The sequence below is a fragment of the Rattus norvegicus genome, chromosome 10, assembly GCF_036323735.1.
Source record: "Rattus norvegicus strain BN/NHsdMcwi chromosome 10, GRCr8, whole genome shotgun sequence".
NCBI lineage: Eukaryota > Metazoa > Chordata > Mammalia > Rodentia > Muridae > Rattus > Rattus norvegicus.
The window spans coordinates 83,175,472-83,201,343 of NC_086028.1; the positions used below are offsets into that span (position 1 = coordinate 83,175,472).

General features: G+C 53.3%; 3 protein-coding genes and 1 non-coding gene across 8 annotated transcripts; 2 read left to right on the plus strand and 2 right to left on the minus strand.

Moving 5' to 3' along the window:
- The first annotated feature begins 236 nt into the window (after nucleotides 1-236).
- Cisd3 (CDGSH iron sulfur domain 3) lies at nucleotides 237-3,268 on the plus strand. The gene is made up of 4 exons (NM_001105835.1): nucleotides 237-536; nucleotides 806-925; nucleotides 1,781-1,898; nucleotides 2,911-3,268. Exons 1-4 carry the CDS (start codon nucleotides 423-425, stop codon nucleotides 3,033-3,035), a joined length of 477 nt encoding a protein of 158 aa, NP_001099305.1. The 5' UTR covers nucleotides 237-422; the 3' UTR covers nucleotides 3,036-3,268.
- A 186-nt stretch (nucleotides 3,269-3,454) lies between these two features.
- Nucleotides 3,455-16,139, minus strand: Pcgf2 (polycomb group ring finger 2). Of its 5 annotated transcripts, none has more exons than XM_039085606.2 (11): nucleotides 14,904-16,139; nucleotides 14,168-14,280; nucleotides 8,288-8,437; nucleotides 7,624-7,720; nucleotides 7,390-7,445; nucleotides 7,195-7,245; nucleotides 6,692-6,800; nucleotides 6,535-6,589; nucleotides 6,356-6,451; nucleotides 5,647-5,727; nucleotides 3,455-5,018 (listed from the first exon to the last, which is right to left on the minus strand). In XM_039085606.2, exons 3-11 carry the CDS (start codon nucleotides 8,397-8,399, stop codon nucleotides 4,647-4,649), a joined length of 1,029 nt encoding a protein of 342 aa, XP_038941534.1. In that variant the 5' UTR covers nucleotides 8,400-8,437; nucleotides 14,168-14,280; nucleotides 14,904-16,139; the 3' UTR covers nucleotides 3,455-4,646. The 5 variants fall into 5 exon arrangements, with proteins under 5 accessions (XP_038941534.1, XP_008766193.1, XP_008766194.1 ...); XM_008767971.3 differs by having other exon boundaries at nucleotides 14,427-16,139; XM_008767972.3 differs by lacking the exons at nucleotides 14,168-14,280; nucleotides 14,904-16,139 and adding an exon at nucleotides 13,836-14,156.
- A 1,181-nt stretch (nucleotides 16,140-17,320) lies between these two features.
- Nucleotides 17,321-17,394, minus strand: Trnan-guu10 (transfer RNA asparagine (anticodon GUU) 10). The gene has a single exon. It is a non-coding gene; the product is annotated as a tRNA-Asn (tRNA).
- Nucleotides 17,395-18,315: 921 nt separating this feature from the next.
- Nucleotides 18,316-25,412, plus strand: Psmb3 (proteasome 20S subunit beta 3). The gene is made up of 6 exons (NM_017285.2): nucleotides 18,316-18,391; nucleotides 18,688-18,872; nucleotides 22,360-22,467; nucleotides 22,783-22,960; nucleotides 24,264-24,358; nucleotides 25,231-25,412. The coding sequence occupies exons 1-6, from the start codon at nucleotides 18,389-18,391 to the stop codon at nucleotides 25,277-25,279; spliced, it is 618 nt and encodes a 205-aa protein (NP_058981.1). The 5' UTR covers nucleotides 18,316-18,388; the 3' UTR covers nucleotides 25,280-25,412.
- Nucleotides 25,413-25,872: the final 460 nt, after the last annotated feature.

Consider the following 25,872-nt stretch of genomic DNA (forward strand, 5'->3'; position numbering starts at 1 on the left):
CTCTGTAGGGCCAGGGCGGCACCTGCCGGCTCCAGGGCGGCTCGGCCCTGCCCCTCCTATGCGGGGCCGGGCGGTGTCTTCCTTGGGGGCGGGGCGGAGAAGGCGGCGAACCGGACGCGGCGACGCGTAAAGAGGCCATGCGCAGCGTGGGGACGAGCCTGCACGCTGTGGTCATGCGCGGTGTCTGGGTGAGCGTCCCCTCTTTGGTGACCCCTGGCCGTTCGGCCCCGCCTCCCCCGGCCCAGGGTCAGACTCCACCCCTCGGCCGGCGTCCCCACGGGGCAGTCTTTTTCCGGAGGGAGCGCCAGAGTAGATGCCTAGATCCGCAGGGCCTTTTCTTTGACCCTTTTCCCAACCTTTCTTTAAAAAAAAAAAAAAAATAGCTTCTACGCTCCTTTGGCCTGTGGTCTTTCCCTTCCCTGATGGGCTTCCGGTGTCTTCCCTTCTCCACTGATCGTATCTTTCTGTTTCCAAATCACATCTGCCTGTCTGCCTTGACGAAGCTGTGTCAGAGGCGGGAAATCTCCTCTTGGTTGGTGAGTACACCTCAAGTCTTCTCCCTGCACAAGTCCCATCAATTCCCCAAGCCTCTAGAGCTACGTCAAAGACAGCGACAGGGACACCCTCGCTCCCAGCATGCTCTGGGGAAGGTTTGGTGGACCACAGGACAGAAAGCAAGGAGCCAGGATTCCCGCTGAGGGGAGGACAAACCCCAGAGTTTGAAGAAAGTTACGGGACCCTGCCAACTAAAAGTACATTCCAAAGCTTGGGATGACCCTGAGCCACTCATCCATCCTGGTCATAGGCCCGATGGTTCCCCAAAGATCCAGCCAAGCCAGTGGTGGCACAGAAAACACCCATCAGGTTGGAGCTGGTTGCCGGGAAAACCTACAGGTGGTGTGTATGTGGCCGAAGTAAGAATCAGGTGAGTTATTCCTGTAGCCTTTCACTTACTTACGTGTGACACGTCTATGGTCATACTGTCCTGAACAGGCCTGATCTCAGAAGCTAACAGTTAGGCCTGGCAGTGTGATACCCAGACACCCATCTCCATCCCCCTCTTGCTTGAGGTCAGCATGGTATATCCTGGGAACTTTCAGTCCGTCCACATTCTCCCTCCCCACCTTTTTATTTATTTATATGAGTACATTGTTGCTGTCTTCAGACACACCAGAAGAGGGCATCAGATCCCATTACAGATGGTTGTGAGCCACCATGTGGTTGCTGGGGATTGAACTCAGGACCTCTGGAAGAGCAGACAGTGCTCTTAACCACTGAGCCATCTCTCCAGCCCCCCAGTCAGTGTTCTTAACCACTGAGCCATCTCTCCAGCCCCATTTTTCCCTTCTTTCTATATATACCCGAGGTACAATTGGGGGACAGGGCTCCATGGCGGGAACCAGCTTACAGGCCAAGGACACCACTGTGGGGATAGGCGTTGTCAGCGTATGTGCATGTCCCTCCCGAGAAGCACAGAAATGGATGACGGCCCTTCAGTAATGACCACAGCTCTGTGGCTGCTTTAGTCTTCTCTCCTCGAAGTTCTGCCTCTGTGTGTACATCTGGTCTCCAGCTCCAAGACACCAAGGACTTGTCTGGTCTCCATGCCCTTCTCCTTCAAGTAGCATCTGTCCATGTGCCAGGCCTTGGACCTCACAGCTGGGACGATTCTGTTCAGTCTTCCCCAGTTGTCCCCTCCTAGGTCTCTTTCCTCTCTTCTCACCTTGGATGGGACTTTTCCTGCTTGCCTGCTGCCTCTGATGCCAACCCTGCTGTACAGTCTTCCCTGTGCCGGAGCCTCTCCCTTTCCTTCTGGAGAACTCTACCCCATTTCCCCGTGCTGTGTGGTTGGGATGAGAAACCCAGCTCTGAAGGCTTACTTTGTGGCCTTTGGACAGGTATTCCAGAGGGTGGGGCAGTTCCAAGGGCATGCCAGCCAGAGGACTATGGGTAGGGTAGGCCTGCTCTGTGCCCTTTAGACAAGGTGCTGGTTTTCACCAGTACATTGCTCTTCACCCCCTGCCCCTAACAAGGTGTCTCCCCTCTTTGGGCCTTCACCGTCCTCTGCTTTGAAGGGTTCTCCTGAGAGACATGGTGCTTATATCAGTAAGGCTATGACAGGCAGGCAGGTTGTTGTAGACACCCCCTTGCTTATTGTTTCCTGTATCCCGGCAAGACTGACCCCACCCTGGAAAGGCACTGGGGTGCTGGGCTCTCTCCTTCGGTGAGTCCGCTTTCATGAGCCAATGGGGATTCACCTAGCTGTTAAAAAACACAAAACAAAACACACAAAAACTGAGGGTGAGGGTGGGGATAATTACCCAGTTGATGGAGCCTTTGTTGTTTGTTGAAGCCCCAGAGTCTATCCCAACACTCAGTAAACAGGGTGTAGCAACATTTAGCCATAGTCCTAGCTCTTGGAAGGTGGAGGCAGGAAGATTGGAGTTCAAGGTAGGTCTGGGTCACATGAGAACTTGGCTGGCAAGACGCTCAGTAGGTAAAGGTTGCCCTGCAGCTTTGCTGACTTGTGTGATCCCCAGGGCCCACATGCTGAAAGGAGAAAACCAAGTCCCCACAAGTCGTTCCGTGACTTCTTGTGCACACAGCACACACACACGCACAATTTAAAAAATGTAAAAGCCGAACAACAGGAAATGCCAACCTTTTAATGTCACATGGTACCTGTGGGTGGTAATGTGGCCTCTACTTGAGGCCAAGTTCTCCTTGCAAATGGTCCTGGCCTTCTGCGTCTCCCAAAGGTGAACAATGAGAAGTGCTTGCAATTCCATAGAGACATTATTCTCACAACAGCCTTCCTGTGACCCCTCCCCCCACACACACACACATTGCAGGGCTCAGGGAAACGATAGTGCCCTCGCCCCCCTCTAACTTCTCTCTTTCTCTCACCAGCCCTTCTGCGATGGCTCCCACTTCTTCCAGCGCACTGGCCTTTCCCCACTCAAGTTCAAGGCCGAAGAGACACGCACAGTGGCCCTCTGTACCTGCAAGGCCACTCGGCGGCCCCCTTACTGTGATGGTACCCACAAGAGTGAGCAGGTACAGAAAGCGGAAGTAGGCTCCCCGCTCTGAGGGGTACCGAGACTGCGAGCCTCTTCCAGGCCTCCCTTCCTTGAAGGCAGTGGTGCCACCCACAGAAAGTAACATCCAAGGACTACATCTGCTTGTGAGCAGTGGTTCCCTGAGAAACTTGTGCTCTCCTCTTGGGCAGCGGAGAGCAGACCCTGGTAAAGCTGTCATTAAATGCTGAGACCCACCCTCCAACTGTCCCTGTGGTCACTGGCAAGGCTCACAGGTCTTCTAGAGCGCGATCTGTGGTGACAGAGGGCATCTGCTGGCCAAAGTGGGGCAGTTCAGATCCACTGCAGTTAGCACAGTGAGGTTGGGGAGCACCCCTCCCTTCCCCCTCCCCCCTCGGTCCCAAAGAACCACAAGCTTAAGAGTGTAGGCAGCATTTATTACAAAGCCAAGAGATACAAATGACCCAGGACAGGAGGGTATAGTCACAGGACCTTAGACTCAGGACATGGTACAAACAGACCCATGGGTTTAGAACCTCACACACTAAGCCAATACCCTGTCCTCCCCCCGCCCCCCAGATCTATGTACACTTGAGGAAAACCAGGTGGGCAAGGTTTGCCCATAATAGGTGGTCCACCAGGTAGAGTTGGGGTGGGCCCATTCTTTATCTTCTTGTGCTTCTAGATGCCTCTGTCCTATCCCTGCCTGGCCTCCGCTGGGGGTGAGGAAGTGGACTGGAGGGCCGTTAGCTTTTGGCAGAACTGGAGTCTGTGCTTGTCAGGGGTTACCCACCCCAACCCTCGGCTCTGGGCCCCCCAGTGACTGTCACCTCCAGTCTTGCTAGATTGGGTTCCTGGGTCAGGGTAGGGCAGGAGAAAATGAAGTGTTCACAATGCCAAAGTCACACATAGACTTTGCAGGGCCAGGGTCTTCTCTTCCACACACAGGAGGAAAGGGGGGAGGGTTCAGAACTTAATCAGTTCTTTGAACAAGGTTCCCACTGTCTGAGGAGATGAGGGGAATCTCCGCAGCCACTTGATGCTCACAGCCAGAGGACAAACTGCACTTGTAAAAGGCACTGTCTCAGTGACTGAACATTCAACAGTTGGGGGCTTGGACAGGGATGGGAAACAGCCAAGATGGAGCCCGTAGGCAGCTAGGGCTTAGGGACCCAACATGCCCTCTGCCCGGGAAACTAGAAGGGACATAGGGAAGGACGTTAATACTTCCAATGACCCCTTAAGACTACCAGGTAACCCCCCTTCCAGAACAGCAGAGTGAATTACAGAAGACCCCTAGACCTGGACACCCCCCACTCATACACACACACACACACACACCACACACACACACACACACACACACACACTTCGTTTCCTGTGGCATTTAAATTAATCTGGTTGGTCCATAGAAAATAAGTATGTATATTTGGTTTTTCCTATGTACATATATATATTTATATATATATAGATAGATTTATTTATAAAACCCACCTCCCACTCTGAAGATGGGAGGAACCAGGGAAAGTCAAAGTGGAAAAGGGGGGCCAGAAAAAGTAAAAAGGAGGGAAAAGATGGCTGCGGAAGGAGAGGGTCCCTTTCCTCAAGTTAAGGGGGGCAAGGAGCTCCATTAACAGTCATCTTGCGCCCCCTGCTGGTGGAGGATGGCGTCTGCAGGCAGTTCGAAGTGCCCCCATTGGTAGCTGTGGTGGTTCCAGCAGCAGTTGAAGGTGGAGTGGGGGAGGTAGGATGGGTGGCTGGGGGGCCGTGGGAGCTGGGAGAGCCATGGGATGGGGTCGCAGGGCTGGGCAAGGAGGAGGAGGTGGCCGGAAGGGTGGCAGGGCTGGGAGCCTTGTCGCTGACTGACTCACACTCGGAGGCCCCGCTGGTGTTGGTGCCTTCTGAGGGAGTTGGCACTGTGGGTAGGGTGAGCCTCTTGCAGGCTGGCTGGACACGGTACTTGAGGGGGAGAGGCCCATTCTGTGGTGAGAAGGAAAAGGCCAGCAGTAAGAAAAAGGGAGTGTTAGAAGAGCGAGCCACCAGGGACCACCCATCCCTGTACCCAACCAGGGCCCAACCGGGAGCAAAGGTCTGAGCCTTGAAGAGGAGAGGCCCTGCAGAGTGAACAGACAGAGCCAGACAACCAAATAAAGAGACACAGACCCACTGAAGAAGGGGGTGAGAGACTTGGGGGGGGGTTGGAGATCATGCAGTACCAAGGTATCACATTCCACGGTGGCTGCCCTGACTGCTGACCCCAAGTCTGAGTGGTAGTAACCAGGGCATCCACAAGGGACATGTGAGAGGTATGCCAGTAACCTCAGCACCCCGGAGGCTGGACTGCTGAACTCAGTCCAGGCCAGCCTGGACTCCATACCAAATTTGAGGCCGCCAGGGAAAAACTGTCTTAAATAAACAAACAAAAAAAGAAATGGCCTAGAGCTGACCTGGGAGTGCTGAGCCGTCAGGGCCTGGCTTGGCTCCAGAGACGGGAAGGGGTGTCTGACATAAGAGGGTGTCTCGTGTCACTGTGGCCACTGACCAATGCCAGGCCTGGCCAGGTAGGACCTTAGATTACCCCACCTCTGTCACCTGCTCACTGGCTTACCCTCCGCCACGGGTAGATGTAGGCTATGTCCATTAAGGTGTAGTATTCCTTCAGGGGCTCGTCTTCATAGAGGATCTCCACCTGGAGGGAGGGAGGGAGGGAGAGAGGGAGGGGATGACACCCACGGGACCCTGGCTGCCAGGGTTGGGAGCCTTAGGGGATAGAGGTAAGTGAATTGAAAAGGTGGACTCCAGGAGTTCTCTCCCGACTATAGATGTGACTTCCCTTCTCCCAAGAAACGCCAACCCACTGACGGGGAGGGGGAGGCTTCTCTCTAGGACCCTTTTGACCCAGACTCTTGCCTGTACCCCTAAGGGAACCACAGAAGCAGCTTTCACACCATCCGTACATCTGACCTGATGTTAAGAGCGCCACAACGTTTACTATCTCCCTACCCTCGGTGGAGGCTAAGGGAAGCTTGTACCTAGGAGCTTGTCCAAGAATCAAGGTCAAGTGTATCAGAGACCTCCTAGGGACCCTGTGTCCAGCATGGTTTACCAGTCTGTGTCTTGGAGTTCCTTGGCCCTATCAAAGGCCTGGCATTTGCATGCATACACCTAGGCCCTCTGTACACCAACTAAAACAATTACAGACCATCTTATCCTCAATAGTTGAGCTAGGCCCAGCTATACGCTATGTGCTGGCTATGATGCCCACCAGTCAGACACACCGACAGAGCTGTGCTGTCTGAGACAGCACGGGCATTCACCTTGTACTTGCTGGGCACATCCATTTTGTTGCGGAGGAACTTGGCGAGGTGCATCACGGTCATGGCCGCCGGGCATCGCAGGAACCGCACTCCTGTCTGTGGGGGAAGAGGCCCCAGTGAGAAGGTGTGTCCAAGCACTCTCAGCCCACAGCCCACTCCTGGACAGGCCCAAGGTGCACCTTCTCCTTGTCCCCGTCCCCATTCTCCACGAGGCTCTTCTTCTCCTCTCGGTCCCTGGAAGGCGAGAGAAAGAAGCTGTAGACTGGAGCTGCAGGACACATGCATGTCTGATTGGAGAATGGGCCAGGGTAGAAAAGGGGCCGAGGTTGAACTTGCCTGACGCCTTCATAGAACTCAATGGACAGGCTGACAATCTCGTCGTCACCCAGAGCCCCCTTCTCCTGTTCCAGGACCTCACCTCGGTCCTCGTTGGAGCCGTTGGGGACTGCAGAGGGAGACAAGGGGATTGGTCAAAAACAGAGCAAGGGACTGAGGACCTAGGGAAGGAGGTAGGGAGGGTGCGAGGGGGTATTTGTTTATAAGATTTATTTATTTATAAATACATTGTCACTGTCTTCAGATACCAAAAGAGGGCATCAGATCCCATTACAGATGGTTGTGAGCCACCATGTGTTTATTGGGAATTGAACTCAGGACCTCAGGAAGAGTAGTCAGTGCTCTTAACCCTGGACAGGGTTCTAGCTGGGAGGTCTGCTGGAGGTCAGAGGGACAGTGGGGCCAAAGCTGGTACATTCACAGCTGGGGCGGCCCCAGTCAGTCACGTTGCTTCAGGAACCAGAATGTGCTTGTAGCTTCAGAGTGAAGGAACACACACTCACCCTCTGTCAGGGGGTATGCCGCGTAGAAGTCCCGTCTCCGTTTCATCTCATCTAAAGGAAGGAGGCGGGGATGAGTGGGTGACAGCTGGGAAGGAGGGGAGTGAGGGATGAAGAGGGGGTGTGTGTGTGAGTGCAGGGGTGAGCGTGGGACAGTGATGGGGGCCAGGGGCAAGACAACACCGGGGTTCGTGATACCTTTAAAAAGCCCAGGCACCAACTTGTAGACAATGTCCTGGAGGGTTTTGTCTGATCTGGGAAAGAATGGAGACGGACATTAGCGACCACAGCACCTTCACCTCTCTAGCCAGGGACAGGCCTTGGACCCCTTCTTCTGACCCAGCGTTCAGGCATGCACGTTCCTGGTGGCATCTCTTAGCCTATGTCAAGCCGGAAGCCGCTGGGAGGCGGGGTATGGGGACAGAAGCCCACCTGATGCTGAGCAGTGGCCGTGTTTTATGGACCTGGACATCACACATGGGGCAGTATTTGTTGGTCTCCAAGTAGCGCACGATGCAGGTTTTGCAGACTTGGAGTGTGGACAGAGAGAAGACAGTCAGAGCCCCTCCTTGCCCAGGCCTGTGATTACACTCAGCTATCTGTTCCGCTATGACCCAGCAGCTCACACGTCTGGGCTATGGTACCTTGTCTCGCCTTGAGGGAGGATGTGCCCTCTAACTATGAGCCAGGGTGGTGTCCTGTCTAACACAGAAGGTGCGCCAAGTTCTAGGCTCCCCTGAGCTAGCCAGGTAAGGCACCTTATTAGTCCTGGATCTCTTGTAACCAATCTGGCAGTGCGAAGGAGTGACCCCTGAATCTACAGGGGTCAAACTTCAGCCAGAGAAATCAGAAAAACTGGAGGTTTCTGATGCTGTCCCAGGAATGAGCTGCTGGGTCCAGGACACACACACCACACCCCTACACACACACACACACACACACACACACACACACACACACACACACACACACTCTCATTGTCCCTTCTTGGCAGTCTCTCTCAGTAACCCAGGGTCCGCTCTCCAGGGCAGTAAGGGATGTCCTCCAGTTTCCCTAAGCAGTGTCCCCAAGCTGGGCACCCCCAAACTCAACTCACAGGAATGTAAGCATTCCACAATCGTGGTGGCGTCGATGAAGTAGCCCCCACAGAGGGCACACATGAGGTGAGGGTTCAGCTCCGTGATTTTAATCCGTGTGGTCCGATGCATGTTGCCGGGGTCAGGACTGAGACCTGAGAAGGGTCACCCTGGGAAACAGAAATGGGGTCAGAAACCCAGCCACCCTTAGTTGCTTCCCTGCACTGCTTCCCCCTGGGCCCAAAGCCCGTTTCTTTCCTGTTTCGGATGTGCAACTGGGTACCAGTTTGACACTGGCTGCCTCTGGCCCACCCTCTGAGTGTTCACTGGGTGGTGGGGGCTCAGGAAGTTTCTGCCACCTTGAGAAGCAAGGTCATATACCATTTCAGAAGCAGTAGGAAAGACTGAAGTCAGCACATAGGAAGCACTACCCAACTCTTCAAGGTGGATGTGGGAGAACAGGAAAAGGGAAGATATTGGTGCTTCTAAAGACCTTCCCGGGACCTGTGGGCCTGTGAGAGAGCTCGGCACAGTGGGAAGAGAAGAGAATGAAGCCTGCAAGTTGTCCTTTGATTACTCACACTTGGACATGCATGCCGCACACAGAAAATAAACGCAATAAAAAACTTTTTAACAATATTCCTGGTTCCAACCCATATCCATTCAAGTGGTCAGGTATTTACCGAGTACCAAGAGCTTTAAGAACTAGCACAGACGGGGGCTGGAGAGATGGCTCAGCGGTTAAGAGCACTGACTGCTCTTCCAGAGGTCCTGAGTTCAATTCCCAGCAACCACATGGTGGCTCACAACCATCTGTGATGGATCTGATGCCCTCTTCTGGTGTGTCTGAGACAGCAACACAGTACTCATACATAAAATAAAATAAATCTTTAAAAAAAAAAAAAAAAAAAAAAAAGAACTAGCACAGACAACAGAATTCACATGCCAAAATGAGAAAATGAGAAAAGAAAACAGAATTCATCGCCACTCCACCAATGAGATCCTTCATGAGGAGACCGTCCAGAGAGACACCAGGACGCAGGCAGGCCCACCACCTGTCTCTTGACTGTGTCCCACTCGGGGCTTAGAACACCGCCTTCCTCTAATGTCTCTGGACACAGACAGCTCCTTGCAAGTCTACGACATGCTGGCCCTTCGGCTTCCTGGCCAACCCTGAGGCTGGCTTTCATTTGTCCCATGTTATAAAGAAGCTGCGGGCCCAACTTGACATTGCACTCTACAGGTGATCCAAGGGCCTGGCAAAAAGACCTTTACTGTCCCGTGGCAGGAACCGCCCCATGTCACCCACTCCCCAGCCCCACCAGCACACTAACTGCTCTCCACCGTGCATGGTCTAGGAACCCACTCTCATGAATTGCTTCCCACCTGTTGCCACCTGTTTATAGGCTGGCCACCAACAAAGCACAGGCTCTCCCGACCCCTGCCGCAGAGCCAGGGCGCTCTCTGCGCTTCCCAACGCACCTGGCCAGGCCTGGGAGGCAGAGGTCGGTTCGATGCTGGCTCTGAACCGAAGGGGGCTACTACCTCTTTCCTCTCTCCCAGAGCAAAAAGCCCAGGAGCCTCGAGAGGCTGGCCAAGCCCCAACCGCTCCTTTACAACGCACACTCTTCTCTCTTTTCCAGAAAGATTTCTAAAGCCACCACACAGGGTTTTCTAGGACAAGAAATTCACAGCCAGCATCTGCAGTTTCTATAGAGACCCCAGGGTGAGGCTGGCCAGAACCCAAACAGCTAATAAAGCCCCAGGGCACCTGTCCAGAGGCTGGGATAGATGGAGCCACACAAAAGGCTACACTTTCGACAGACACCAAGTTGCAGAAAAGAGAAAAGAGAACAAGCCGGCCAGAGGTGGCCCAGAGACCCGGCCCTGAGGCGGCTACCCCTGACCTGCAAGCCTGCAGTAGAGTTCCTGCCCCTCTAGGTGGCCTTAGCTGGTACTCCCTGCAGGGGTTCCCCCAACACAATTTCAAAGAGGCTGCTGGCTACTCTACTGTTTAGTTGTTTCCATGGTAACGCAGTCTCTGGCAAGAAGCCCAAATATTATTACAACCATCCAGAGGATAGAACAAACTCCAAGTGGCTGTCTTTTTGAGCGTGTGTAATAGCCACCGTGCGTGCGTACGTGCTGTCTGGGCTTCCAAAGGTACTTCATGTGACTGCTTGCCTTGTGTGTGTCTGTGTCCAGAGACACAAACTCACAAACTGTATCAGAGTAGGATTCTGCCAGGGAACTCAGGATGCTAGGGTAAATCCCCTCCACCCAGCACGCACGCGTACACACACACACACACACACACACACACACACACACACACAAGAATATATGTGCTCTTCACCCACACACTTCATTTGCAAAGAGACAGAGGTTCCTAAGAAGTACAGAAGCTCCACACAGTCTGTCATTTTAGGTTTTACACAACAACCCCACCCCCACCCCACCCCACCGCTACCCAGCTCTCTTTCTAAGCTCAGGGCCATAAGGGAAGGAGACGGTGTGGATGGAAATGTTCCTTGTCTCCCCTGGGAGCAAGGGAGCCTCCCCATCCCCATTCCCATCCCTAGGGGCCTCAGAAAGCCACTACTGAGGCTGGGGGTGGGGAGAGGCCCTGATTGGCTCCTCACCTGATTGCCATGGTTACCTGCAGGGCCCTGTCAGCAGGTGCCAAGAGTGGCTGTAAACAGGAGCTCCTCGTCCCCAGAGCACCCCCTCCCCATTTCCCTGCTCAGGATCAGGACCAGAGTTCATTCTTCCCTGATGCTGAGGACTGTGGTGCTGGTGGGGAGGAGAGGGAAAAGGAGTGATGTGTCACATCACTCCATGGGGGACAGGTGGCAGAGACAAAGGGCCTGTGGAAGAAAAAGTGGAAGACACAGGTCCCAAGAAACAGAAAGGGGGCTGAGACATTTGGAACTGGTGTCAATGGAGCTGGGAAAGAAACCAGTCTCTTCTCCGTTCCTCCAACAGCTCCCCACCCCCAACCCAGTCTGTAGTCTTCTCTGGCTCTAGCTCCTGGATTCCAGGGGCCCCAGGCTGGAAAGGGGTTTGGTCAGCACCTAGCACCCAGTCCCTTGCCATTTGGGCTCACCGCTCCCTCCCTAGGCTTCCAGCCTACAGCTGACAGACATCCCCCATCTCTCCAAACTAGACTTTTCTTCTGTAGGTACTGGCCTACTGACGCTACGGATCCTACTGCCCCCCGGGGACAACAGCTACTGCCTTCTGCCTCGCTATTGCGCCAAATCAAACCAAGCCCCAGGCCACGAGAGGTCATTCAAGGTCACATTGGAGCAGTTGACAGCGGAGGTGGACCAGATCCCGGAAAGCAAGTAGTACAGACTTCTCAGTTTGCAGATGAAAAAAACTTAGATATGACTTGCCCAAGGTCACTCGGCAGAAAAACAGGCAATGCTCTGCGGAGCATCTGCCTGCCTCCTGTTCTCATGTCATAAGCCAGCATCCAGGTGGGCGCTCCTTACTCGGAAGGCGGAAGAGCTGAGCAGGTGGTAGGAGGATGGAGGGCAATTACAAAGAAGGGCTGTAAGTCCACCCTGTGGGCCTGCTAAATGGGAGGCAAAGCTAATTAAAACCTTACACCACCTCCACAGTATAGAAGGGAAAACTGAGGCAAAATGGAAAACAGAGTGAGCAAGAGTAGAGTGTGTAGACAATCTCTAGCATTGGTTCCCCTCCCGGCTTCACAGACCCAGCTCTGCCACCAAACCTTGTGTGTTTATGTATGGGTCAGAGAGAGGATTCTGCACCAGAACATTGAAATCTCTTATCTTTTCCTAACCTTTGACAGTGGGACAGTTCTTCCTACCACTCAGTTCCTGAAGACAGAATAAAAAAAAAAAACAATAATAAAAACAAACAGAGTATACACTGGGTGGCACCGCAAGATACACAAATCCAGAGCCAGACACACCCCCTTCATCACAGCCCCCAGAGCCAGAGAATCCGTGGTCACATACACAAGCCAGACAGACACTTGGCCAGACACACATCACCACACGCACAGCTAGGCTGGAGCCAGGCTCCTACTCCACAGATGCGGAAATCATTTCCACCCACCCCATCACATCCCTGCCTGAAACTGGAGCCACAGACATTAACCTCCTATGAACCTCTAGTCCTCTCAGGGTAAATTATAATCTAAGTCTTCCAGCAACAAAGGCAGTTCAGCCCCCAATTCCGCTGTGGGGTCAGAGGCTGAAGGGCTGCAGTTGGCGTCTGACCTGTGTAACATGTGACCTCTTCCACGTCGGGCTCTCTCCATTCCCATAGCAACAGTTCCATCAAACCAAGATCACTCGGGGAGTTACTTTTCTCCCTTCTCTGCTCACCTCCCAATACTTCAACTTGAACAGGGTCAGGCGACAGCCGGACTGGATCCTGGAGGCTGCTTCCTGCCTCATTCCAAATACAGTTCTAAGTGCGCAAGCCCCAACCTCAAACCAGGGGAACCCCTGGGAAAACCTCTCCAAAATGCTACAACAGAGCTGGCTTTATGCTCCTCGGATTACAGTAATAACACCTTGGAGCAGGGATGTGTGTGTGCTGGGGGGGGGGGGGGGAATCATGAGTTTCAGGAACAGGATAACTGCAAGAAGTCCAGAGCGGGAGGCCCAGGACCAAGAGAGCTGGCTAAGAGAAGCCCCTCCCTCAGCGAGAGGGAGATCAAGAGAGACTGAGGCAGCATGGGGGATGGCGGGAGCACGGCTAGGGGCTAGGAGAGACAAAGACGCAGGGAAGACTCACGGCAACACCTGTACATATTAAACATTAAAATTCACACAAACATACACACTTCTTCTCGATCAAGCAACCAGAGCAATTTTGGATAGACCCGGGAAGTGAGGGATGGAAGAATAGGGGGCTTGCCTAGACGCCCCTGGGAGGCTGGAAGGACGCGGGGGTGTGTGCAGGCCCAGGGTTCCCCAGCTTTCAGAGCTAGCAGCCGCAGGGCTCAGGGAGAAAAGAGTAGCCGGTTCCCCTTTCACCCCCAGTGGCAGAAGGGTCAGCTCATCGCACCCCTTGGCCACTAAGGAAAGGAACATGCTAAATCTCTCCGCGCTGCCGTTCTTCTCCCTCCGCCCGTGCTTTCCCCTGAAGCCTAGGTCAAAGGATCAGGCACCCCAGTGACCGAGAGGCCACTCCTTCCCTCCCTAGAGCCAAAGTTTGGTGGGGCCCCTGGAGGGAGGTAGGGGAAAAGCTCGGTCGAGGTGGTTCAGGGAGGGGGCGGGGCGCCTCGCACCGGGACGAAAGGGACCTCTGGGGGAGGTGCCCAAGATCCCGACCCCAGTAGTTAGGGCGCCCTCCCTCGGCCGCCAGAAAGCCAAGTCCCCTTCCTCCGGGCCTCAAGTCCTCGCGCGTCTACCACGCTCACTGCCCACTCGGGAGGCGACCCTTGCCCGACTCGGAGGGGGCTGATCGGCCAGAGCCACAGTCTGCTCCAGCTTGTGGAGACACTCGGGTCGCGGGGACGAGACCCACCCTAGCGTACGTCCCCAAAGCCCTCGTGGCCGCCCGGACCCTCCCCCTCGATACCTCGCAAGCAGGGTCTTAGCAGGGGGCTGCTGCACAAAGAGGAGGTGGTCGAGGGAGACTCCAAATCGTTAAGAGGGGGAATCCACTTCGGCCATCTTGGAAGGGAGGAAAGGGGAAAAAAAAGAGAGAGAGACCGGGAACGGGAGAAAGAAAGGCGGACCGGGAGAGCTTGGACAGCGGCTGGCCGGGCGGGAAGGGGACGCGAGCAGCAGGCCAGGCCGGAGCTCCCGGCTCCCACTGGGGTTTGCAGGGAAAGGTGAACGGGTCCCGGTCGCCAGCCCTAGACGCTTACGAGGTAGCAAGGAGGCAAGCGCGAGTCGGCGTCCGCTTACCTGGCTTCGGGGTCCGGTGGATCTCGGGGAGGGGGGGATGGGAGGGAGGGAGGGAAGGGAGGGGAGGGGGACCACAGCCCTGTCGCTCGCTCGGTCGGCGGGAGGGGAGAAACCTATGGTAAGAAAGGAGTTTGTAAGAGCAGCTTGGGGTGGGAGGGAGAGTGGGGAGGGGAGGGGACCATAGAGGAGGGGAGGGGCTGTGGGGGGGGCAAAATGGCTTTTTTCCTCCAGACAAGAGTAGGTCCCGCCCACTACTCACCCACGTGACCTCATTCCTTCAGGATGTTTGCAGAGAGGGAAAGAAGAGGGGGAGAGGCTAGCCCAGCTGCTCCCCACCGCCTAGCGCTGGGCTTCCCCCAAACCAAGGGAAGACCACCTCTTATCCAAACAGATCCCTTGAACCCGGAGGAAAGGTCCTGTTGTATTACCTTCCATCATGAAACCACCTCCTCCACCTAAAATAAGTGTGTTCTCCCCCCCTCCCACCGACCCTCCATCCCTACCCTAGCTGGGGAGCTAGGAAAATGGTAAGATGCAGACTAGGCGGAAATGTGTCTCGCAGCACCCGGTACCTCGCCGCTACCAAAGGGCGCTTGGGCGGGGGACACGGCGCCGTCGGCCACGCGTCCGAGTGAGGTTCACTCACTCCAGCTGAATCTCTTGGGATTTCTAAGTGCGTGTGTGACCCCGAACGTGCCCTCGCCGCCCGCCCCCCACCGGTTCGGGGTCGTCGCACCTCGCGGAAAGCGCACAGTGGCCGCGGGGCTTGACTGTGGCCGAGGCTGGCGCGCTCAGCGTGCTCGGGCGGAGAAGAATGGAACGCAGTCCGGGGCGGGGAGAGCAGCCCGAGACACGAACTCGGGCGCCGAGCCAGAGACACAATAACTAGCCGAATTCGAGAGGCCCCGACGCAATAGGAAGCGAGGAGTCGAGAGAGGACGCGCGCCTTTTCGCCGCCGGTGCGCCTCCCTCGCGGCCGCGGAGGGGCCGGCGAGCGCGAAGGTGGCGGGTGCCAGCCCACTTCGACTGTCGTCCTCGGCTCCACCCAGCGCTCGCTCCCCGGTCCCCAGCGGCCCCGGGCCCCGGGCAGGGTAGGAAGGAGAGCTGGAAGAGACGGCGCCAAGGAAGCGAATCGATTCTGCGTTACCACAAGAACCGTGGGCCTCATTAGGTCGCTCGATTTCGCTGATTCGTTACTTATGATTTATTGGGGGTGCCCACTGTCACTGTCCCTCCAAAGCGCTCGATTATCCGGCCTGAAATGCCTTTTTTCTGGTTCTTTTTTTCGGAGCTGGGGACCGAACCCAGGGCCTTGCGCTTCCTAGGTAAGCGCTCTACCACTGAGCTAAATCCCCAGCCCCCTGAAATGCCTTTAAACGCCTGAACGGTGGGTTGGCTCGTTTAAGTAATGAATTTTTGTCGAGCCTGCCTCCTCTCCTTGTTCCAAGCTAAAGCAGTCCCGAAGTGAGTGCTTTTATACACTGGTCGGCTTATCAGGAGCCCTGTGAAGGCCGCCCAGTGACCCCACCAGCTTCAGCTCTCAGCCCGCATAGCCAAATGTAGAGGAAGAGCAGGAGATTTCCGCTTAGACTGTGTGGTCCAAGTGGGAGCGGAAGAGGCCACGGGAGCATTGGTCACTTGCTTCCCAATCCCTACATCGGGTACCACGAGCTCACAGGCTACTGTGGAAAGGGGTCATGACTTAGACATGTCAACTGTCATCAGGGCCCATGAGTCCCGGCATTTTGAACTCTGCTATATCAAACACAAGTGCTCAACACGGAGGGTTACCGCAACAGGGATCCAAGGGCGGCGCCTGGCTACCTTTGCTTACTGGAGTGAGTATCCATTCGCTCCTCAAACAACTAGAAGTTCCAGTTCCAAGTAAACCGTTGGAGAGTAGGAGTACACTGAAGACCCACCATCCACTAAAAGTCCAATAAATCACCCATGCTGGGATTTATATCGCTAACTCCTGTGGTTCATCAGGAAAAACCCTGACTCAACTCTGCCAGTATCACAAGTTCTCTGGTCTTTCCGACTTTAGTCCATTAACCCACCTGGAAGCACTTGGCGGGTGCCAACGTCAAGTATTATTTTAGGCACAGTAGGTAAGCTGGGCTTTGACTCAGATCAGGACCCGTGAGGGCAAGCCTAAAAAGACCCAGCTCCAGTCGTGTCTGAGCTCCAGGTGGTCCTCTAGGCTTGCACCCATCTGCAAACACGGGAGAGGGAGTCCAGAAGAGACTTCCTTTGAGCCCCTTGCACATTCTCTCCTGCCCACCTCCAATGCCCTCTGCAAACCCTCATTTCCCACCAGGTTTGTGTCTTACCCTGTCCTCTAACTGATTGCCACTCGTGGTGAGCACAATCGGTCATAAATCAGAGGTTCCCAGAGAGCAGGAACCATGCAAGGACTTGAAGGCAAGGACGAACAGGCATGTTTCCATCGGATATAGAGCTACTCGAAGGAGAAGATCCCTTTTTAAATGGTGACAGTAGTTGGAGAGAGTGGTTCTTCCTTGCTTGTGTGCAGTTTTACCTGTGTCCTTTACACCGCTCCCTTCTGCAAACGATGCCCTTTGTTGATCTCTGAATTTATTTCCCCATCTCCCTCACTGTCTCTCTTTTCCTCTCTTTTTTTCTCCCAGAGACGGGACTCTTGCCCTACTTCCTTACTTATGTCTACTTAGGTCCCCTCATTGTATGCCTTTCTCTGTAGATGACAGCTAGGTCCTTCTCTTTCAGCTATCTCTTTTATCCCTCACTTTGTCCCTGTGGTTTTTTTTGTCCCTGCACTGTTTCCGTCCATCAGGACAGATGTCCTATTTCAAGTTGATATCGTCCACTGAGGCAGACAATGGGAGCTGTCCAACCTCCACCGCAAAATTTATTCTTAATCCAAGGAAAAATGCATTGTTAAACATGGCAGTGAGACAGAAACCTGGCTTTGGTTTTCTGTCACCCTGATTGGGAGAATGGTGAGAGATAGTGGGGAGACATTGGGGAGACATCCGGTCATTGACTACAAACGGACTTCTAAATACAATGACCCTCTGGGTTGGTTTATCACGATTATTGCTTCTGGCACATCGGTACCGAATGCTTTTGAACATTAGTGACTTAAAAGGACACGCTCAAAAATATACAAACCGTCCCTGGGTGGGCTCGAACCACCAACCTTTCGGTTAACAGCCGAACGCGCTAACCGATTGCGCCACAGAGACGGCGATGGTTGTTTCCTAGGCAGAGAGCTGAGTCAATAGGAGTGAGTCCGATATGGCGCAAGACCAAACACAACGCAAGCAGTTACAGTAGCTTAGAAATGCAGCGAAACAAATCCGATCTGGAAGAACAGCGAATCCTGGCTGTGGCAGAGGGAACGGGGATTGTGCTCAGGAGGGGACGACGAGGGACGCACACGTCCCACTTGGGTCGCCCTGGAGCCGTTGGCCCAGGCTATCCTCGGTCAGTCTCTTGGATGTGGCATAGAACGTTTCTTTATAGAGTGAACAGAGACTAAGGGCTACGACTGTCCGCCAGCAGGGATTGGGGGTGAGGAACTCCAAACGCGGAACAACCTGTAGCCCACTCCCGCAAGACAAAACAAAACAAAACAAAACAAAACAAAACAAAACAAAACTCCACTCTAGAATTGAACCCTCTCAGCATGAACCCTCGGCGCGGTCTTCCCATTCCGCAAAGAATGGGCGCCTTCGGTATACTCGGGGTCAATGGGTATTCACAGCCCCGCAAAAAATCCCGGTAAACAGTAGGGATTTGTGAATGAATACATGAAGTCAGCTAGCTTGAGTAAAATGCCTAACTCCTACAGCACCACAGTAAATCCCAGATTACCTACTCGGCTACAGCAACAGCCCTACAAGGCCCAGTTCCAAGCCCACGTGTTGCAAACTCCGCCCCAAGGTGGGACGGCCCGGAGTCCAGATCCGCCAAGATCCCAACATGCCCCGAACTGCAGGCTCTTCCGCACTCACAGTGACTTTTCACTTTCCGCTTTCCATACCTCCGTTTTGCTGTCTCAACCAAACTATGCATACTTGTGACTGACGGGCTGGGTATCCAATAGAAGGCTGAACCAGTCAAGCCAAGTGGTTCGCCAGCCAATGGGGAGGACTCGGCAAGAACGTTGGCCCTGAGAAAGCCAGAACCGGTTTGTAGGCAGCGCAGTGGAGATCGGGTTCCTATTACAGTGCAATCATGGTGAGATTGGGGACTAAGGAAAAAAGTCTGGGGTGGGAACTGAAAACATGGACGGGTAAGAATTGGGTTCGGGACGGAGAGGGCCTGGTGGTCAATAGAATGCACGTGGGAGGACTATGCGGATGAATGCGGTTCCTGGCTGCTCCACTGAGTCCATCTCAGGCCGGAGCTCCTGGCGTCCTGGCGCCTCCAGAGTACAGGGCACAGGTATATGAGCTTTGGGGTCTAGGACTGAGCTGAAGGTTTTGGTCGCACTTAGCTCCACGGACTGAGCCGCTTGATTTGTTTGCCCCCAGTCTGTTATGTCCTATAATGGAGGGGCCGTCATGGCCATGAAGGGAAAGAACTGTGTGGCCATCGCTGCAGACAGGCGTTTCGGAATCCAGGCCCAAATGGTGACCACGGACTTCCAGAAGATCTTTCCCATGGGTGACAGGCTCTACATAGGCCTGGCCGGCCTGGCCACTGACGTCCAGACAGTGTAAGTGTCCTGCACTTAACCAACCCCATCTTCACCCAGGTTTCTTCGTTGAGCAGCCTGTCTTGAGTAGCCTGGCATCAGCCATCTGCCAAAAGCCACGATTGAGTGTGAGACTCAGCTGAACACTACAGCGGTACAGAGATGGGTCTTAACCTACGTTTTCTGGCATTAACTAGGTTCTATGGGAAGAAGCATCTTTGTTACTGCCTAGCTGTCTCATTCTGCGATTCATTGAGAGTCTTTTTTTTGTTCAAAATAACCAATCCCAGTGTAGGTCTTTCTTAAGCGAAAGACCGTGGGCATTCCCTAAAGCAGTAGTTGGCAAAGCAGACATACAGAATGATAACCAACCATGAAGAGCTAGTGGGTTTTAACTTCCCACTTAGCTTACCTAGTTGACAGTGGTTACGTGATTTGAGTGACGGCAGAGTCTGAGAGGAGAAACGGGTTGTTGTGATGGCCCTGGTGTGTCGGTTCTGGTTGCTATGATTGGTGGTGGGAAAGTAAGTGTGGGACTTTTTCTTCTTCTTCTTTTTTTTTTTTTTCCGGAGCTGGGGACCGAGTGTGGGACTTTTTAAACACAAACTTCATTGATTGTAATTTTACTTATTTTTATTTTGTGTGTCTGTGTGTCTGTGCATCACGTATGTGCAGTGGCTGCAGAGGTTAGATGAGATGTTTGGACAACCTCTCCCCTCCCTCAGCCCTCATGCCCCGAGCATGCAGGCGGTTGTCAGCCATTATGTGGGTGCTGAGACTTGAACTCGGGACCTGTGGAAGAGCAGTCAGTGCTCTTAACCACTGAGCCGTCTCTCCTATTATTTTATTGTGTTTGTATGCCCAGGTTCCACAGCCTGTGTGTGGAGGTCAGAGGAGTTGGTTCTGCCTTTCCATCATGTGGGTTCCGGGCCTTGAACTGGTCAGGCTTGGTGTAGGTGCTATTACCCGCTGGCCCATCTCACTGTCTCAAGGATGGGTCGTGGTGAGTCATTGACGTAGAAAGATTCATTCATCGATTCATTGACCATTGAGGTCAAGAGTCAAGTCTTCCCCTGACCCCCAACCCTGGTACTAGAAAGTGAAACCAGAATTTTGAATGCTTAAGCACATGAACACGCTGTTGACCTACATCCTCAAGCCCACCTCCCATACCCTGTATCATCGTTGTCATCATTATTATTTTTTAAAGATTTATTTATTCTACATAAGTACACTGTAGCTGTCTTCAGACACACCAGAAGAGGGCATCGATAGATCCCATTACAGATGGTTGGGAGCCACCATGTGGTTGCTGGGATTTGAACTCAGGACCTCCGGAAGAACAGTCAGTCCTCTTAACAACCGAGCCATCTCTCCAGCTCCATCATTATTATTAAAAGGTTTATTTTATGTGTGGATGTTTGCCCACCTGTCTGTGCACCAGCTGCATGCTGTGCCCCAGGAGGCCAGAAGGGGGCAATGGATTGCCCAGAACTGTAGTTGTAAGCTGCTTTTCGGGGGAGGGAGTTGGGAGTTGAACTTGGGTTCTGTGTTCTTTCTTACCCACTGAGCCATCTCCCCGGTGCCTTTTTATGTTTGAAGCATAATACAGTCCGCCCTGAAGGTTCTCTGTCAGACTGAAGTAGCTTAAATGAGAACTACTCGGCCAGAATGGGGCTGTGGTTCAGTGGTGGTGTATGTTTAGCATATACAAGGCCCTGGGTTCAGTTGCTAGCATTGGGGAAAGAAAGATAGATTAGTCATGATGGCCCGTGCCTGTAATGCTGGGATTATAAGGGAGCTTGAAGCTGGAGACTGATACCTGACTTTAAGGTCCACTGGTTACCTAGCCTAGGTTAGCCTAGGCTGAGGGGGTAGACTGAATTTGGAGGAAAAGATTCATGTACACTAAACATGCTCAGAATTTTCCTGTCAGTATTCCCCACACTGGGGTAGAAGAACCCTTCACATGGTATTTACATTGGTTTTAGTACACAGTCACTGAGGGGTGTGTGAATACCCAGGGCATGGTTACACATTAAAAAGTGACTTAGAGGGCTGGAGAGATGGCTCAGTGGTTAAGAGCACTGACTGCTGCTCTTCCTGAGTTCAATTCCCAGCAACCACATGGTGGCTCCCAACCATCTGTAATGGGATCCGATGCCCTCTTCTGGTGTGAGGTGTACATGCAGTTAATGCACTTTTACTTATAAAATCTTTTTTTAAAAGAGTGATTTAGAAATAATGGCATTGGGGTTGGGGATTTAGCTCAGTGGTAGAGCGCTTGCCTAGGAAGCGCAAGGCCCTGGGTTCGGTCCCCAGCTCCGAAAAAAAGAACCAAAAAAAAAAAAAGAAAAAGAAATAATGGCATTTCATATAAGAAATGTCCCTGCTGGGCTTCAGATCTGTGGGGATCCTGGAACCAGTCTTTCTGGTTATTGAGGAAACTACGCTAACATCCAGTCTAGTGCTTGGCTGTGACGTTTCCAAGATAGTTCTTTCTGTGTTGTGACTGAAGTCCAGCGGTTAGGACTGTGACAGGAAAAGATGGTGATTTTTTCGATGCCAGTTTTGAGGAGCTAAGACAAACCCCCTCAAAGGGGTAGGGTTTGAAGTTATACCTTAGGTTTGGAGAGACCTTGGTGGTGTGTTGAATCTAGGGGATCAAAGTCTAGAGGGAGAGTATAGGGTGCGGGAGGCTTTTGAGCTGTACCTAGAAGACTGAACCTTATTTTTAGTAGGGAGTTGGGGAAAAGTCAGGAAAGAAGAGGAAAGGGAAGGCAATATGGCTTAATGGGGAAAAGTGCTTGTGGCCAAAGCAAGTGACCTGAGTTGGGTCCCTACAATCCAGATGGTGAAAGGAGAGTGCTGACTCCCTACAAGTTTCCCTCTGACCTACACATGTATGATATGTTGCAAGCGTGTGGGCGCTCACTCTAAATAAAATAACAACAACCAAAAAGGGAAGAGGAGGGGGAGGAGAGGTTGGGTCAGGATTTCCAGGATGGACCATGAAGCTTGGAAGCAGCAGTTGGTAACATCAGGAGAGCTGGAAGGGAAGCTTGTCAGGCATCGTGGAGTCTCCAGAACCCAGAGCGGCCCAGGCTTACTCAAGACTCAGGCTGCCCTCCCTCACTGTGGCCTTCTGCAGAATCTTCTCACTAGTGCCCACTTGCAGTGCACAGCACCTCCTGATTCAGTAGCCTTCAGGTTCCTTGCCTGTAAGAGATGACATGGAACTTACCCCCAAGACTCTTGGTTCCCGTGTCTTGAGGTTCCTTCTTTTGCTCAGTACTTGTGGCATTGGTTGGTTCTATGCAGGGTCTATCACAGAACTCCTGGGGTGGCCTAGGGTCGTCCTTCGTGGGCACCTTCTCATCAGCGAGCACCTGCTCAAGTGTTGTGGTAGGGACAGAAATCGTATGTCCCCGTCTGTTGTTCTGATCGCCACAGGTTGAAGACCAGAGGACTTTTAGCAATGACTAACTCCTTGCTTCTCCTACCCCAGTGCCCAGCGTCTCAAGTTCCGACTGAACCTGTACGAGCTGAAGGAAGGACGGCAGATCAAGCCTTACACCCTGATGAGCATGGTGGCCAACCTCTTGTATGAGAAACGGTGAGTCTCATACAAGAAGTAGACGTGTAGATGTACAAATTGGGTGTAGTCCTGGTGGGATTTGGATCAGTAAAGAGGTTGAGAAGGCAGAGTTCTCCAAGAAATTAGGGAGGGAGGGAGGACCAGGAGGAGAGGTCAGAGAGGAAGATGAACACACCTTAACATTGCCAGGTGCCAGGAGAGGGGGAGGGGCTGCACAAAGCTGGCCACAAGGAAAGGAGGCCCGTCCCTCACTACCCCACCCTGTCTGAACCGGCATGTGTGTGTGAGCGCCAGTGCTCTCAAACTCTGGACTCTCTCTCACCCCGACCATAGGTTTGGTCCCTACTACACAGAACCTGTCATTGCTGGCTTGGACCCGAAGACCTTTAAGCCCTTCATTTGCTCTCTGGACCTCATTGGCTGTCCCATGGTGACAGATGACTTCGTAGTCAGTGGCACCTGCTCTGAACAAATGTATGGGATGTGTGAGTCTCTCTGGGAGCCCAACATGGTAAGCTATCAACAGCAAGGCTGGCCTCTGTACCCAGGCCACCAGAGAGGGGTGAGTTTGTGCAGCAGCGAGCAGTGGGGAAGGTGCGGCTGCTGCTCCACTGGAGGGCTCCATCTGGGCTGGCAGTGAGAACAGCCTGTTTACCTACCCTGGTCACGTTTACTAAAGCGGCATCATACTGGTTTTCTGGGTTCCTTCCCCGGGACAGGCAGCAGCAGAGTGAGCCCGAAGGTTGGTGGTCTGAATTAGAAACTATTATTTTATAGTAGCCCAGGCTGTCCTAGAACTCACTCTGTAGCCCTTGTACTTAGAGATCCTCCTGCCTCTGCCTCCCGAGTGCTGGGATCAAAGGCATGCACCACCACTGCCTGGCATTTTTATCAATGTTGTGTTTTTTCAAGACAGGGTTTGTACTTCCCTAGAACTCTCTTTGTAGACTGAGCTGAGCCTCGAACTCTGATCTGCCTGCCTCTGCCTCCTGAGTGCTAAGTGAGTCAACCTTCCATTCACCTCAGCTGTGAACGGGGGCATTCCCGCAGACAGGGAACTGAGGAGCGTGCCCAGTGAGAACATTAGAGCTACACTTCACAGGGAGGTTGCACTCTTCAGGCTTAGGGGAAGCCAGGCACAAAGTTTATTGCCATTAACAAGGCAGACCTTCAAATGCCTGCTTAGAGGAGCAAGAGGAAAAAGCTGGCCCCCGGGGCAGGCAAAACAGCTTGTACTAGGGTACAGTAGGGCTACAAATGCCCAGTCTGTCGAGAGTGCCTGCAGTGGGAGAATGCATGTGTGAAATGGGGCTGGAGAAGGGGAGGGGGACCCTGAAAACCCTGTTTAAATGCTTTCCTTTGGTAGAAGGAGCCTGAGGGACGCTGACTACAGCTGGGGTGTCTAGCTGGTCCTGACTGGGGATGGAGGGGCAGCCAGAGTCAAGGTGGAGAATCCAAGAGAAGGAGCAGGTTTGAGGGGTGGGCTTGTAAGTTTGGGTGGGCTGGGTTTTGGGGGACCTGTGAGACCTGTGGGATGGTCTCAGGCTGCAGAGAAGTAGGCCAGAACCAGGTGGAGATTCTCTTCCCTTTCAGAGGGGGAATGGAGGCTCTGTAACGGGATATAATTATGACATTTACCCAATATCACACTCTCGGGTTTGAAGTGTTTTCTTTGTCCTGTTTCCTCCCACGGAAGGAGCTGAGAGGAACCGTCTCTCACTCCAGGCATGGCAGGGCCTACAGCAGGGCAGCTAAGAGTTCAGAAAAGAAGAGGGCTGAGGAGCCCAGGTCTGAGCGCTTTGCTCTGTTGGCAGGATCCAGAGCACCTGTTTGAGACCATTTCTCAGGCCATGCTGAATGCTGTGGACAGGGATGCCGTGTCGGGCATGGGCGTCATTGTCCACATCATGTGAGTACAGTCTGGGAGAACGCTGAATACTTCACAGAGAGCGTCTCCTCCTTCCCCGCAGCATACCTACCCTCTGTAAGATAGAGAGGCACCACAGGAAGCAGAGCCTGGTCACTGCACCCAGGTGGCGGGACTTTTGTATTCTCAGCACTGGGGAGGCTGAGGCAAGAGGATTTTGAACTCAAGATTAGTTTGAGGAAGAGAGGGACAGAAGGAAGAAGTAAGCAGACAATAGGCCTAGAACAGTAGAGTTAATTTTACTGAGGTAGGCAGCTAGGTGCTGCCCAGACCCTCCAGGCCTCAGGACACTCTAGGACTGAGTCTCCTCACAGTGGACATGTTTTTCCTTCCCTAACAGTGTCCCCAAAGTTTCAGGGATGATCACGGGCAGCTACTGCTTCAGACTGAGTGGCTCATGGCTCCCCATCCTCCCCACGCCCTCTAGTCTGCAGCCCAGAACTCACATCCCAGTCTGCAGCCAGACCTGAGGTGCACACTGCACTCTCCCTGTCTGAGGCGATCGCCAGAAGCTTCATAGAACGGAGCAGTGTCTCCTTCCTTCATGGGCTCTGGAAAGCAGAATTGAGCAATCCAAGGTTGTCATGTCCTTTGCAGTGAGAGCAGGTGCTTGTGAAAACACTTGCTCTGTAGGCCTGAGGACCTCCCCTCCTTGGAGGGTGTCTCAGTCTAGCCCCAACTGTGTCTGGGGCAAAGCCCCCTGTCCTTGCCTGTCCTGCCCTCATAACAGTCTAGAGGACAGCAGACTATTAGGTCGCCAGGCAGCCTTTCCCTTTCTTATAGCTGAGGGCCAGAGGAGAGGCAGGCAGGAGAGACAGGAGACAGGATTGTGTGTGACTTTTCTCTCTCGACAGTGAAAAAGACAAGATCACCACCAGGACACTGAAGGCGCGGATGGACTAACCTGTGCTCTGGCCCCGTCTCCCTTTTGTTGTTTTTCTTTTTAATAAAATCTCCTTTCTTTCATGCCTGCCCGCCCTTGTTTCTGCGACTTTGTCCCCATCAGGGAGAGCCCAATACAGAGCGACTTTATCTCAGTCGTCTTTGGTTTCACTTATTTTGGTGCAGGGAATTATGGCCCCTGGCCATACTAAGCACACATTCTGCTACTGAGCTACACCCCTATCCTGTGTTTCCTTCTGGGCTTGCTTCATTGGCACACCTAGGGCTCCCTACCAGTCACCAGTGGATGCCTTCACGGTGCTGGGCTTTGCAGAGCGTGCCTTACATAATGTAGAACTCAGGCACTATGAGCCAAGGCAGTTGACATCAGCCTAAGTCCCATTTGTCCCCAAACCTGGATCCCTCTCATTCACTCAGTTGGCAGTCTTCCTCCACACTCCCAGTGCTAAAGTGGGGTTTGGCCAAGGACCCGTGAATGATCTAGGTCAGTGTTGTTTATCTTTGTCTTTACCACACTGGCAGGGAGGAGTGGGCGTGGCCTCCTCCAAGATGATGTCACTGACCACTGTGCACGTCTGGCACACTTGTAACCT

Bases quoted from the DNA above. Each gene is read 5' to 3' on its own strand.
- Cisd3 (NM_001105835.1), top strand. From the start codon at position 423: ATGGGCTTCCGGTGTCTTCCCTTCTCCACTGATCGTATCTTTCTGTTT. The intron at 926-1,780 runs GTGAGTTATTCC...CCTGCTGTACAG, and splicing joins GTGGCCGAAGTAAGAATCAG to TCTTCCCTGTGCCGGAGCCT. The intron at 1,899-2,910 runs GTATTCCAGAGG...TTCTCTCACCAG, and splicing joins ACTTTGTGGCCTTTGGACAG to CCCTTCTGCGATGGCTCCCA.
- Pcgf2 (XM_039085606.2), bottom strand. From the start codon at position 8,399: ATGCATCGGACCACACGGATTAAAATCACGGAGCTGAACCCTCACCTC. The intron at 6,801-7,194 runs GTGAGTGTGTGT...CTCCCTCTGCAG, and splicing joins GGCATACCCCCTGACAGAGG to TCCCCAACGGCTCCAACGAG. The intron at 6,452-6,534 runs GTGCACCTTGGG...CTTCCCCCACAG, and splicing joins GGGACGGGGACAAGGAGAAG to ACAGGAGTGCGGTTCCTGCG.
- Psmb3 (NM_017285.2), top strand. The intron at 22,468-22,782 runs GTGAGTCTCATA...CCCCGACCATAG, and splicing joins AACCTCTTGTATGAGAAACG to GTTTGGTCCCTACTACACAG. The intron at 22,961-24,263 runs GTAAGCTATCAA...CTCTGTTGGCAG, and splicing joins CTCTCTGGGAGCCCAACATG to GATCCAGAGCACCTGTTTGA.